The sequence below is a fragment of the Colletotrichum truncatum genome (genome assembly GCF_014235925.2).
Source record: "Colletotrichum truncatum strain CMES1059 chromosome Unknown Contig_0006, whole genome shotgun sequence".
NCBI lineage: Eukaryota > Fungi > Ascomycota > Sordariomycetes > Glomerellales > Glomerellaceae > Colletotrichum > Colletotrichum truncatum.
In genome coordinates, this window is record NW_027222403.1 from 3,261,873 (window position 1) to 3,275,021 (window position 13,149).

The 13,149-nt window shown below is 47.8% G+C and overlaps 3 protein-coding genes across 3 annotated transcripts; 1 reads left to right on the forward strand and 2 right to left on the reverse strand.

Moving 5' to 3' along the window:
* Window positions 1-865: 865 nt before the first annotated feature.
* On the forward strand, window positions 866-2,315 carry CTRU02_210170 (uncharacterized protein; the record flags this gene model as incomplete). The annotated part of the gene is made up of 2 exons (XM_036733832.1): window positions 866-908; window positions 961-2,315. 2 exons carry the CDS (start codon window positions 866-868, stop codon window positions 2,313-2,315), a joined length of 1,398 nt encoding a protein of 465 aa, XP_036574460.1.
* Window positions 2,316-2,493: 178 nt separating this feature from the next.
* CTRU02_210171 (Serine/threonine-protein kinase Nek6) lies at window positions 2,494-3,909 on the reverse strand (the record flags this gene model as incomplete). The annotated part of the gene is made up of 1 exon (XM_036733833.1): window positions 2,494-3,909. One exon carries the CDS (start codon window positions 3,907-3,909, stop codon window positions 2,494-2,496), a length of 1,416 nt encoding a protein of 471 aa, XP_036574461.1.
* Window positions 3,910-9,543: 5,634 nt separating this feature from the next.
* On the reverse strand, window positions 9,544-10,674 carry CTRU02_210172 (gag protein; the record flags this gene model as incomplete). Its single annotated transcript, XM_036733834.1, has 1 exon — window positions 9,544-10,674. One exon carries the CDS (start codon window positions 10,672-10,674, stop codon window positions 9,544-9,546), a length of 1,131 nt encoding a protein of 376 aa, XP_036574462.1.
* Window positions 10,675-13,149: the final 2,475 nt, after the last annotated feature.

The window sequence follows — 13,149 nt, forward strand, 5'->3', positions numbered from 1 at the left end:
CTTATAGAGCGGCGATGTCAAAAGCAAAGGCGCAATGGTTCGATGAAAAGTACGGTGATCAGCAGCTTTACTTGTCAATGTTGGCATGTCATCCATCTTATCAGCGGCGTGGCGCAGGAGAATTGCTATGCCAGTGGGGCTTCGAGAAGGCCGAGAAGCAAAACTTGACTCTGACGCTTCTTGGAAGCCCCATGGGAACTAGACTTTACAACCGGCTGGGATTCACAGAAGTCGCCAAGTTCAGAACCCAGGTGGATGGAGAGGAGGAATACTTCGATACGTCTGTGATGGTTCTGGAACGTACCTAGTCGAAGATATGAATGAGGGCCAAGCTTGCATAGGATATGATGTAGCTTGGTACATCTTAGTCACATGTAATTACTTAAAACCGACCAATTCACCTCATAATTGACACCCGTCTCTGTCTATCTCGATGCAACCGTTTCGTTTGTAGCTTCATGCATATGGCCAGAACTGGCTTTTGGCCCAGCCTGATTGAAACTCTGTGTTTAGAGGCAGTACTTTTCTGGCAGAAGAATAAGCAAGTGGCGTTGCCAGCCTGCAGCACCACGGAACTAAACCCGTTTAAGCTGACCGGTTCAAGCACTTCAATCAGGCTCTGTGCCGCAATCAACCACGTTATGCTGGGCAAGACCGGTCTGCCTATTCAAGTTGACCTGTCCATGTGCATGTGGTGTATACGACAGCCTGATCTGTTCATGACAGGTGTAAAAATAAGCCTCAAAAGAAATAAGACATTATCAGCCTTTCATTTTACGACAAGGGTTTATCAATTCTTCGATCCCTTCAAACAATCTCCTTGATCATCATCATCAATCAAGTTGTACATTCCCGAAGCTTCTCTATGGCGCATTCTGATACCTTTCTCCAGATAGATGCATCGATCTGTACGTATGGAGAGAAGAAGCAATCCACCAGTCACCACTGACATTCTAATAGCCGTGTCTCACTCTGGAAACCCTGCATCTCTTGCTTATTCGACTGCACGAACCCGCTGGCCGAAAATTTTGAAAAACATCATTGTGGATGTTGAGAACACTGTGCAGGATGTTGATAGTACCAACAAAATTAGGGACGATGGGTCTGCACTGCTAGCTGCGCTCCAAACGGTGCTCGACAGCATGGAAAGTGATGGCCGACTTCAGCCCATCCCAAATGACGGCAATGAAGTTATTGGTTCCTTCAATCGAGAATTAGATTTCCTCGGCCCAATGACTTGGCACAACTCCCCTTGGCTTTTCACGGAGAATTATCTTTACCGATTAATTCACAACTGCTTCGCCCGCCGGGAGACCCAGTTCTGGAAAGACTATGATCCATTCGCCAAGCAAAAGGCGAATGCATTAAAGTCTTCTAAGAGCAGCATCATTGAGCTCGTTCATTGGGTTCTGGACGTAAATCGCAAGGTCAACGAAAAGTCTCTTACCGCAGCAGAAGACCTCAAGGCTATAATGGAGGAAGCTCTCCAAATCAGTCTCTGGGGCAATGCCGTCGACCTGCTATTGCTCGTGCACGTGTCTACAGAAGATCTCCAAAGTCGACAGGGCAAGAAGGCCAGAGAGAATTTCAAGAAAAATGTCGTCGACGATGACACAGAGCAAGTCTGGGAGCTCCTCGCCCCATTGCCAGCCAGGCATCCTAACAACGAGATTCACATCGTTCTTGACAACGCCGGGTTTGAATTTCTTGCGGATCTCATTCTTGTCTCCCATCTTCTGGCAGCAGGCTACGCCGAAAAGGTGGTCCTCCATGGCAAAGACATCCCCTGGTTTGTTTCGGATGTCACAGCTAAAGACTTTGATTTCTTGCTGGAAACATTCGAGACTTCAGGTTTCTCGGAGCCCACAACAGAGGAGGAGCAGAAATGGACTGCCGAATTTAGTGCGCAACTGCGCGAATACTCCCGGTCCGGGAGGCTTAGATACGAGGCACATTCTTTCTGGACCACCCAGCACTGCTATGCTCGCATGCAGACAATAGCCCCAGACCTTTGGACTCAACTCTGCGCTGCAGACCTCGTCATTTTTAAAGGTGACTTGAACTACAGGAAGCTCGTCTTTGATGGCCTTTGGCCTCGCACCACAAGCTTTCGAGATGCCATTGGTCTTCTGGGAAAGCCTTTGGCTACTGGGGACATGGGAATGCGTATCTTGTCACTCCGAACCTGTAAGGCAGACACTGTCGTTGGTCTCAGCCCGGGGAAGGAAAAAGAAATCGATCCCGATGCTACAGGTCAATGGACCCGCAACGGCGAATACGCCGTCATTAGCTTCTGCGACAACAAAGGAGAATGACAGATTGAGGCGAGGAGGACCTCGCCACTAACAGACTTGACATGCCATCATATTAGTAAACTTTGATTTTATTCAAGACTCAAATCCCCATCGGTTGACTGATAACTTCGCAATGCACAGCGGATGTGAACTGAATGAATTGGTAATCTAGATTCGATCAGGGGAAACGAGCTTACAACTAAAGTTGACCATCCTTTTCTAACAAATCCTGATACTCGTGCCTCCAGAATTCCACCAACTGGCTCAAACCCATCCTTTCATTAGGATCTTTGGCGATGCACAGCTCTACGACATCTTTCCAACTCTGAGGGACATCTGCAGACCGGCTTGTCCATGACACCCGAACGCCAGCATAGTCCTCGTTTCCTGGTGCATTGTTCAATGGTATTTCTTCCAGAATGACGAACAGGGACACGCCAATACCATACACGTCTGCCAGTTCGACGGCTCGAGGACAATCGATTTTCCACTGTGGGAATACGTCCCACTTGGGGGTTCCTATGATGTTGTTGATTCTTGGTGGCCCCTGATACTCTTCGTAAATTAGCTTTTCGGTGCCCGCTGAAGCTGAGGAGTGCACTTCAAGACATCCATTGGCCTCCGGTGCTGCTATGAACGTTGTAATTCCACCGACACCTTGCTCCCAATCGATGATAACGATATCGTCATTCTCGTCAAGAAGGAAGTTCGATGGCTTGATGTCTTGATGCCACGAAGGTGCGTTGAAGTGGGTATGGGCCATGGCAGATACGATTTGAAACGCCCATTTGGCCTTAAGAACAAGGGGGACACGTTTCCCCAGACTGCTGTTCATCTTCAGTGCTTGAGCAACTGTGCCGCGGCTGTAGAGGGGATACAAGACGCCTGTGATGAACGGGCTTGATGCTGTGGCCGCGACTTGGAACTCGGACGCCCCAATTATGTGTTCGTGTGGCGGTATGACCTTGGACAAAACTTTCATCTCGCGATACATGGCGTCTCTTCTGCATTCGAAATCTTGTCGGGGAAAAGCCAAGAAATCTGCAAATGAGAAGCCTTTGAAGACCATGTTCTCAATGTGATGTTTAGGTACGCTGCACTTGAAACAAGTCCCTCGAAAGCTCTGGAAAGCAAAGTCGAAGATGAGATCACCGAACGAAATGACCTCATTTTGTCCTCTTGTCGTTGGTTTTTCTTCCCCAACAATGCTGTGGAACGGTCGTAGCAGCGAAAGGTATTGCTGAAAGCTTTCAGTCTCACGGGTAATCTTTCCGCAGACTAAATGATCCTTTGTGTAGACATCAAGCAATGCATCCGCTTCAACGTATTTGCGGTAATCGGCACAGATATGCTCAACGGCCTCTTCAACTTGCTGGCTCAGGTCCTCGGACACGGGAAATGCCCGTCCAGCAGCTTCTGTTTCCGTCTCCAGAGCCTCATAGTATGCTATGAGCTTATTCTCCAAGGTGTCTTCGTTTTCCCTGTTTCGGCGAAACCGAGCAATAATAGAGCCTTCAGGTCCTTGAACTTGGATCAAAACAAAATCACCTCTGGAAGCATTTCTGATATTGAGACATTTCCACGGAGATGCAAAAGCTGTCTTTACAGCTGGCATTGTTAGCTGAGGAAAAAGAGAATTTGAGTTTCGATGAAGAATTTTAGTGATTTTAAAAAAGTACTGATGCCGTATGATGCGCTTTTGGGGGAACTTTATACCTTTTGTACGCCAGTGGTAGCCTTGCGAGCACTTTCTACCCCTTAGAAGAAAGACCCGTGGAAACAGGTCACGCGAACTCAAGGTATCTGAATCCTTGCATTGTGGCTGCATAAGTGACCCTTAAGGGGTTACTGCATTGAGTCCCCTTTTCTTCATTCGCTATTTTCCATGCTACTGTTCGGTCTGATAAGGGAAGGCTCAGCCTGATCGAGCACACCATACGATCAATTGCACCCAGTAACTAGGTAACTAATACCCCTCTTATAGTGTTGACCTATGGCATGGTATGGGTAACGCCTGGATTCACTGCTGGCTGTTAATGTGCAGTGATTAGCCTGGTTGCCTGACGAAAGTTCCATCCGTTAGACGACTTCGACACCGAAAATCGGCCAGTGATTCATAGGAAGACAAGAGATCTCAAATACGTATATTTTGCCATCACATAGATTCAAGCGATCGTTTGAGAAGGTTGTGATTAGCTATTTGAAAGAGTAAATAAGAAACAACGGAGTTGTCGTCGAACTACTAATCGACCTGTTAACTAAGCCGGTTCCAGATAAGAAGATAAGATATTTGTCGTGATGCCTTCGAGGCGAAGTGCGCAGCCTCACCATTACGTGACCTATATATCGCCTGTAGGGATAATCCCGAAATGGAATGACCGGAATATCTTTATTCCGCTTCGCCTATAAAATATATTTAAGCACGATATCGTTCTATAGTATAGTGTTACGGCCAGCTATCTGACAGTAGGGTTCTGCTAACAGAAGGTGCAGTAAGAGACTAACACTGGTTCGTAGAGGTCGTTCTGGTAGATCGTAGGGTTAGGGTAAGGTGATCAGTCTTACACTATGGTAACGAGGTTCTTAGTATTCACAATACTGAGAGGTAAGCTGAAAGTCATTCGAGGATGAATCACAAGTTGATTGCTGAAGAACTATCTAGAGGGCTTGAGCAGGTACTCAAGTCCTGGTCTATATAGGAGTCTATCTACACGTATTGTCTGTAGTCGTTGGAGATCATATTGATCGAACATGATCCGTTGGCCCCCAACTCTTCTTGGATCATTCTGACCTAGAATGATTCATCACGTGACTTGTTCCGTTCTATAGTTCTTCCGTTCCGAGAGGTTACCTTTTGTTCCCGTGGCCCTGCATACAAAGTCCTGTCATAACCGCCCAACCGAGTGGGTCCTGTTAGGTGTATCTAACGGGTCGTAACATTAAGCCGATCGCGCTTGCGTTGTCTCGTCTCCTTAACGACTACGCGGCTGCTTTCTATGCCGGCTTGTAAACGATAAGTCGTTTTGTTCGAATATTCGTAGGCGCACATTCAGGGGTCAATCGTGATGTGTATTGTGCTTCTTCTTTTCCTAAGACCTGTCCGTATCCCTTACGCGCCTTCTTCCGGCGTGTTCCCTGTGACTAAGCGCACCTAGCGCGGTCCTCGGCCAAACATTCCTCCTAGCGCCTTCCTGGCATCCTAGGCGCTCTGCGTGTGCATCGCTTCCAGCGCCCCTGGCCTACCACCCTTTTTGACACACCCCTTTAGCCTTCGCGGCTCGAGACCTCGGTCCTAGGGCGCTCCTGCGCGCTTCATACGCAGCAGCGGAGGCTACCCTTAGGGGTGGCAGGCCAACCGACTTCTTCCTTATTCCTCTCCTCCTTCAAAGATCCCTCCGCTCCATGCGGTCTCTGCGAGAGGGTCCCTCTCTTCGCGTAGTGGTTCCGTCTCCTTCTTCACCAAGTTGAGCTGTTTTATGAAGTCTTCAAACGGTTGCCTTGCGAGGCTCTTCGTGAGTCCGTCCGCAACAAGGTCTTTCGTTGGTGTGTGGACGACGTTGATGGTGCCGTTCTCAACCTCCTGTCTCAACCAGTGGTTGTGTATATCAACGTGACGAAGCCTCGTCTTTAGAGTCACGAGTTCCTCAGTTACTATTCGAATCGTCTGGAGGTTGTCGCACTGGATCGTTATTCCGCCGCTTGGAATCGTCGTATTAAGAGCACTCAACAGACGGCTAACGAATATAGCTTCGCGTGCTGCTTGTGAGAGGGCGAGAAGCTCTGCTTCTGTCGTTGATGTTGTGACTGTGTCTTGTTTGTTCGCTCTCCATCCGATCAATCCTCCAGCAAGCCGTAGTGCGTACGCCTGAGAGCTCTTTCGATCTAGCGAGTTATCTGCGAAGCTGGCGTCTGATGCGACTTCGAAACTCTTGTTGTTGCCATCGTACTCGAGACTAAGGAAGCAGGTGTCCAAGATGTACTGCAATACTCGATCTGCAGCGCGATGATGCTTCTGAGAGGGATTCTGGTTAAACCTCGCCAGACGGCTTGCAGCAAAGGCGATATCGGGGCGCGTCATCACCGCCAAGTATAGGATCGATCCAATCTTTCGTTGGTATGCCGTTATTTCGCTCTTTGAGGCGTGCTCCTCGGCGGGCAGTAGCTCCTCGTTCGTCATAGGTGTCGTAAATCGAGTGTTCTTCCTCTGTGATCCTTTATGTGTGCCTTGACCAATCAACCGTGCGATCTTCTGTGCGTATGCTGCCTGAGATAGCCAGATTTTCTTCTTGGCTCGGTCGCGCGTGACCTCGATTCCTAGAAACCAGTGAAGAGGGTCTCCGCCTTCCAGGTGGTACTTCTCTTTGAGCCCGTTAATGAGGCGCTCAGCAGCGTTTCTACACTCAGGGGGAAACGCGAGAACACAGTCGTCGACATAGAAGAAGAAGAGCACGCGTCCCTTCCGCCAGCAGCAATTCTCGCCTGCGACGCGTTCCATCCCCATTGCTTTCAGACCGTTCTCTAGATGCCGTTGCCACAGTAGAGGGGACCTGCGAAGGCCGTATAGAGCCTTCTTCAGCCGCAGGACCTTCCCCTGCTGCTCATGGCCCGGTGGAAACTCCATATATACTGTCTCGTCGATCGGAGCGTGGACAAAGGCATTAACTGCGTCGTACTGCAGTAAGGTAAGATCTTGCTGGGCCGCGGTGGCAATAAGGGTTCGGAACGATTGTCCAGCGAGGGTCGCAGCGTATGTATCCTTGAAAGCGTTTTTAGCCTGTTGATCTCCTCGAACAACGATCCTTGCCTTGAGTTTCTGGAGTGCTCCCTTCTCGTCCGTTTTATAGACGTATACCCACCGGCAACCCAGAATCTGGTGCCCGGCGGCTTCTCTACGGTCCACGACGACGTATGTATCCATCTCATCGTGGCTCGCGAGGTGCTTCTCTTCCGCTTCTCGGAATCCCCTCTCGTAGGGGTGGCCGTATAGATCGGCATGTTTCTGAGGCACTGGGGGTAGTACGCCTGCTTGGCTTTTTCGCTGGGGCAGAGGACGGTCCTCTCCCGGAACGCTAGAGGCCACGGTCTCAACCGCGGGCCCCCCGTCACCTGACACGGGCCTACCGTTGTGGGAGCTTAGCCCAGAGGGAAGGTCTTCCTTTACCCTCGAATCAACGTGGTTTCTTCCCTGACGGAGGTCGAAGGCACGCTCACACCCAGGGTTTCTAAGACTCCTCCTGGGCCCAGGGGCAGGGTTCATACCATTACCACGTCCGGCTACGGTGAGACCTTCGAGTCTGTTGTTCTAACATACTACCGCTTCCAGGCTGGTATCGGCGTTCTTCGCCTTTTGCTTCATCTTTACTCGTTTTCTACCCGTTCTGGTGCCGCCGAGGAAAGCGGCTTGCCAGGAGGTACGCGGAGTGGTAATTGGAAACTCTTCGTGGATCGATTCGCGTGCATGAACCGCCTCAGGAGCGATCGAAGCACGTCTCTTCCTCCACCCCTTCACTCCGAGTGCCTCCTCAAGGCCTGCGAAGAACGAGGTGGGTGGCGTCCGCGGTGGTGTATTGAGTTCGAATCGTGACTCCACGTACTTAGGCGACGGCGGTGCGGTGTATTCTTGTGCCTCTTCGTCTTCAATGTACTGGACTTCATCGACTTCTTCGTCTGCGGTGTGTGCGTACTCTGGAGATGTTATCCCTGTGGGCGAGACCTCTAGTCGCGCGAGAAGAGCGTTGAGCTCGTTCACGTCGAGGTCTTTGAGGTCATCCCGCAGCTCGTTGATATCTCCATTAAAGAACTCGGTTTCCCTGAACACAACGTCTCGCGTTGTGATAACGCGGGCAGTAAGCGGATTCCACACGCGGTAGGAGTTGCTAGTACTGTACCCAATGAGGTAGCCTATCCATCCTCTCGGTTGAAGCTTTCTCGACTTATTCCTGCCCAGCTGTGCGTCTGTTGTGAGCGCATACACTTTGCAGCCGTACGCTCGAAGGTGGGCTTGATGAGGCTTCCCGAGATCTGGGCCGCGAAACTGATTATGGAACCGTTCGAAGGGCGTTTTCCAGCCGCGCGCCGCTGACGGCGTCCTGTTGTATAAATACGTCGCGGCGGCAACGATTTCGGGCCACAGCATCTCAGGGAACTTGCCTGCCTCGCGAAGGGTCCTAGCCTTCTCCTTGATAACTGCTGCGATTCGCTCGGCGCCTCCGTTCTGGGCCTGCGTATTGGGCGCAGAGGGTTCGAGGACCACCCCTTGAGATTGAAGGTGAGTGGCGACTTGCTGATGAATCGTTGCAACCTCGCGGTCACATTCGAAGACTTTGACCTGTATATTATATTGCGTCTTCATCATGGCCATGAAGAGATCGAATACCTCGAGGAGCGTCTCTGTTGTACGGTCCTTAAGGTAGTAGTCCCACGAGTATCCTGTTAGTCGGTCAGAGAGTATTACCGTAGACATATAGCCTCCGTATCCTTGAGGGCTAATCGAGTGAAAGTCGAACGCCACTCTTGATCCTGGTTTTGCCCACGCTATAGACTCGCGTGGGGCACGTCGAACAATTCGTCTTGTCTTCCCTTTTCCACACGCTGAGCAGTCAGGCAGCTTGTTGCGTAGGTCACCCATGATCTTCACGCCTCGAGAGGCGTTGACGAGGTGCTCCAGCACCCCCTCGCCCGGGTGACCCAGTCTCTGGTGCCATCTGAACGGTCTTCCTGCGAGTCTTTTGCGCGGTGTAAACGATGTGTGGCGCTGCTTCGCCTGCGTGACGAATCCTGCTTTGGTATTGTCCTCGATAACCTGTTGTCCATGGAGATCGTGAAGGTAGCAGACGAGTGTCCCATCCGCTCTTCGTACGCAATTCTGGCCTGGGCGGTTATCCCACCACATCCCTCGTTGCCGTAGAAGGCGGTAGGAGACTAGATTCGTTGCGAATTCTTCGCAGTAAGCGACGTTGTATAAGCGGAGTCTTACCTTCTTCCCCCGCTCAGCGTCAGCCGTTATATCCACGTTTCCATACCCTAGGATTGGGACTTGTGAGGCTCCTGCCCATAGGTAATCCCCTGGTTCAGCTGCTCTGAAACCTGAGAATCGAGCCCGGTTGTTGAACACGTGTAGCGATGATCCTGAGTCGTATATCGCAGAGTTGTGTAAGGGGTACTCAGTCCGGATCATGAACGCAGAACGGTCACTCGTATACTGCTTCCTCCACGATGCGTTGGCTGACCCCATACACCGACCATACAGTCAGGTCTGCTTCGCTTCCTTCTCGCGTTGTTCACGGATCTTCTTCACGCGGTCCGCGAGGTCGTCATCGGCCTTGAGACGCTCGGTGACCTTCTTCATGATGTCGTTGCTGGGCCTCCATCCTTCATACGCTTCCTCTGGGAAGCAGTAGAAGCAGTTGGCAAGTAGGTGTCGTGGCAGATCACATCCGTGACACGTTGGCATCTCGTTTTGGGTCCGCGAATCGGCGGCCCTATGTCGCTTCTTGGTTGTACTCCGAGGCATGGTCTCCTTGGGTCCTTCTCTTGTTGTGGCAAAGGCACCTCTTGAGGCTCTTGGTCCTGTCGATAGGGTATCTGCGTGGATTCGTATATATCGTCGTACTTCCGCAGAGATCTCGCTGATCGAGGGGTTGTCCGACTCGTGGAACTTCGCCTCGAACGTGGCGTGGAACGCAGAAATAGCGGTCTTCGCAATGACCTTTAGGAAGTCCTCGCTCCACTCGCTGAAGTCCCTTGTCTGGGCAAGGTTGACCTCTTGTCCCTTCAACATTGCGGCCTCCCATTGCTCGAGCCAGTTCTCGATCTCGGCCTTCGTGGTTATCCGCTTTGTAGCCGCTTGCTTGACGGTCTTCTCGTACTCCTCACGCGCGGCGCTCTTTTGTTCATTGTTCGAGATCGAGGCCACGCCCTTCAGCTTGACTATCCAGGCGTGGAGGGTCTCCGTAGGTTTACAGCACGCATTGACGTACTTCTCGGCTGCTGTCGATAGGACCCAGTTGCGGAGCTCTCGTAGAGCAGCCGCTTCACGCTCGTAGATACGGATATCATGGTTGTAGTCGCTCCGGAGCTGTACATACTCCTCACGGTCCTCCTTGACAAGGTCTTGGAGGCGTCTAGCCGTCTCGTTCGATCGAACTTCTTCGATATCTGGTGTCTGTGACACCTCGATGATTGATCCGCGGGTATGTCGCGGTATACCTTTCTTCTTGTAGTCGGAGAAGGCCGGAGGCTCCGGCTTCGGCATCCGCTTCTCGGGGTTTTCGGCGCCGGGATCCACTTGCTCCCAGACGTCCAAGTCGGTGGCTTTACCCTGGAAAACCTTATACCAGGTTGGCCATTGACTGGGGTTGTTGAGGACAATGGATTCCATCTTTGCTTATGTCGTTATTGATTCGGGCTTATCGCGTGGGTTTTGAGGGACGTAAACGGGGTGTTCGTGTGTTTTGCAGTTGATCGGATCTTCGAATAGCTTCGTTTTGCCTGTAGGTAGGCCAATTGGTAGGTAATCAGACTGTTAATTGTTCGAATATTCGTAGGCGCACATTCAGGGGTCAATCGTGATGTGTATTGTGCTTCTTCTTTTCCTAAGACCTGTCCGTATCCCTTACGCGCCTTCTTCCGGCGTGTTCCCTGTGACTAAGCGCACCTAGCGCGGTCCTCGGCCAAACATTCCTCCTAGCGCCTTCCTGGCATCCTAGGCGCTCTGCGTGTGCATCGCTTCCAGCGCCCCTGGCCTACCACCCTTTTTGACACGTTTACTCTTCTACTTTTAAGATAAGAGGCTTATCCCCCTAATATAAAATTTCTTTACTTTTAAGCTTTTATAAAAGCAACTTTATACTTCCTAGCTATAAGCTATCTTTAATTAACTTTTTAAGCCGGCTTATAAGCTATTATCTCCCTTAGTAATAACTTTTCTACTTCTTATAACTATATTTATATCTAATTTAGATTAATAACCCTTACTTATATATCTTATAGGTTTAAAAATACCTTAAAATGCTTAAACTTTGCTTATAAGAGACTTTTTATAAGATTGTCGGCTAGCATATTATTTATAAGCATATATACTATTTTAAACGATCCTGCTATATATTCTTACTTTAGCTATATATTCTAGATATCGATATGCTATAGTCTTGTTAAGATATATTTCCCTTCGTCTACGATAAGTCGTATAGTTTATTTATTATCGTAATATATTTTCTAAACGTCTCTAAGGTTAAGAAGTATATCTTTAAATAGCTTTTTAAGCGCTATCGTTTCTTTCGCTATATATTTAAGGCTTAGGAGCTTTACTTCCGTAGTTAACGTTATAATAATGTTTTGCTAAGCTACTTTCTACTAAATTAGCCTTCCGAAGAGGAAGATAATATATCTTTAAGACGATCGCCTTGTCTCCTCGTCGTTTATAAATAAAGCGTTGCTTGCTATTAGAAGAACTTATCTACCCCCCGTTCTTCTAAAGCAGATTACTAAATACCTTATTCTATATAGGTATCGAATCGTCTAGTTTATTATAGCAAGATGCTTTAGAGATAGGTTTATTAGGTAACGTAATAGCTATACGATTATAAAAGCTATATCTAGTCGTATTATAATCGCTATATATAATACTAAACCGACTTTCTCTTAGAACTCTTTTACTTCTACTTTTATAATAATCCCTAAGTTTAGTTTAAGTAGGATCGTTAGTAATAGTATCATTAGCGTAAGGGGATTTATAAGCGTAAATCGCAACGCTACCTTTTCGATATATTAATTATAAACGAGGTAGATTTTCTTTTCGGTACAGTCTCTTACGATTCTAATTCCGAGGTACTATTCTACGTTCCCCTCGTCTTTTATCTTATATATCGCTTTAAGGTTAGATATTAGGTTTTCGCCTACCGTCTCGTCTAATTTATAATATAAGACGAGTATATCGTCAACGTAGAAGAATAAGATTACCTTCCTATCTTCGGATCTAAATAAGTACTTGTCTTTACTTAACGATCTTATTCCGAGACGTTATAAAGTCTTTAAGAACTCTTTATATTAGAGGAGAAAGGCGTCTCGCAAGCCGTATAAGGCGCGAGTTAGTTCTATATACTTTCCTAGTTATTTAAAGCCGTCTAGAAGTTTATATATAACAAGGTTATCCCCTAGGTTATGTTTAGCGTTAAGGAACGCGTTAACGACGTCGAGTTATCTTATCTCGAAGTCGAATTAAGTAGCGATAGTAATAGCTATTCAAAACGTTCGTATAGCTAGAGTCGCTATATATATTTATTTAAGAAGGTTTACCTTTTATAAGTTACTTTTTATATAGATTCTAGCCTTATATTGGTCTAAGTAGCTATCTTAATTAAATTTATATATAAATACTTACTTAAGAAGTAATAGTCTTATATAAGTTTCTAAGCGATCGATTACTTTCTAAGTGCCTTTCTACGCGAGTTTAGATATCTCTACGTAGGTAGCGTCGTAAAACATAGTTCTTAGCGGTTTTAGTAAACGATTTAACTCGTTTTATAATTTCGGTAGCATAATAAAGTCGTCTATATAGTATCTTATCTTTAGTAATACTATTAAGTAAGTATGCTTTGTATAGTAAATAAAACTTTAAAAGATATAATATAGAGTCTTATATCTATAGTCTTTTTCTTCTTTAGCTTTCTACTAATTAGGTATGAAAGTTATATAGAATTCGTATATATATCGTCTTCGTATAGCATACCTTTCTTTATCTTTATTTTTTAAAAGTAAGTTTTATACTTTTCGACTTTATTATACTAGTTAGCTATAATCTCGGTAGGGTTTTATTTACTTCGATTCTATTAAGTCGTTTGCCTCTTTGATTATT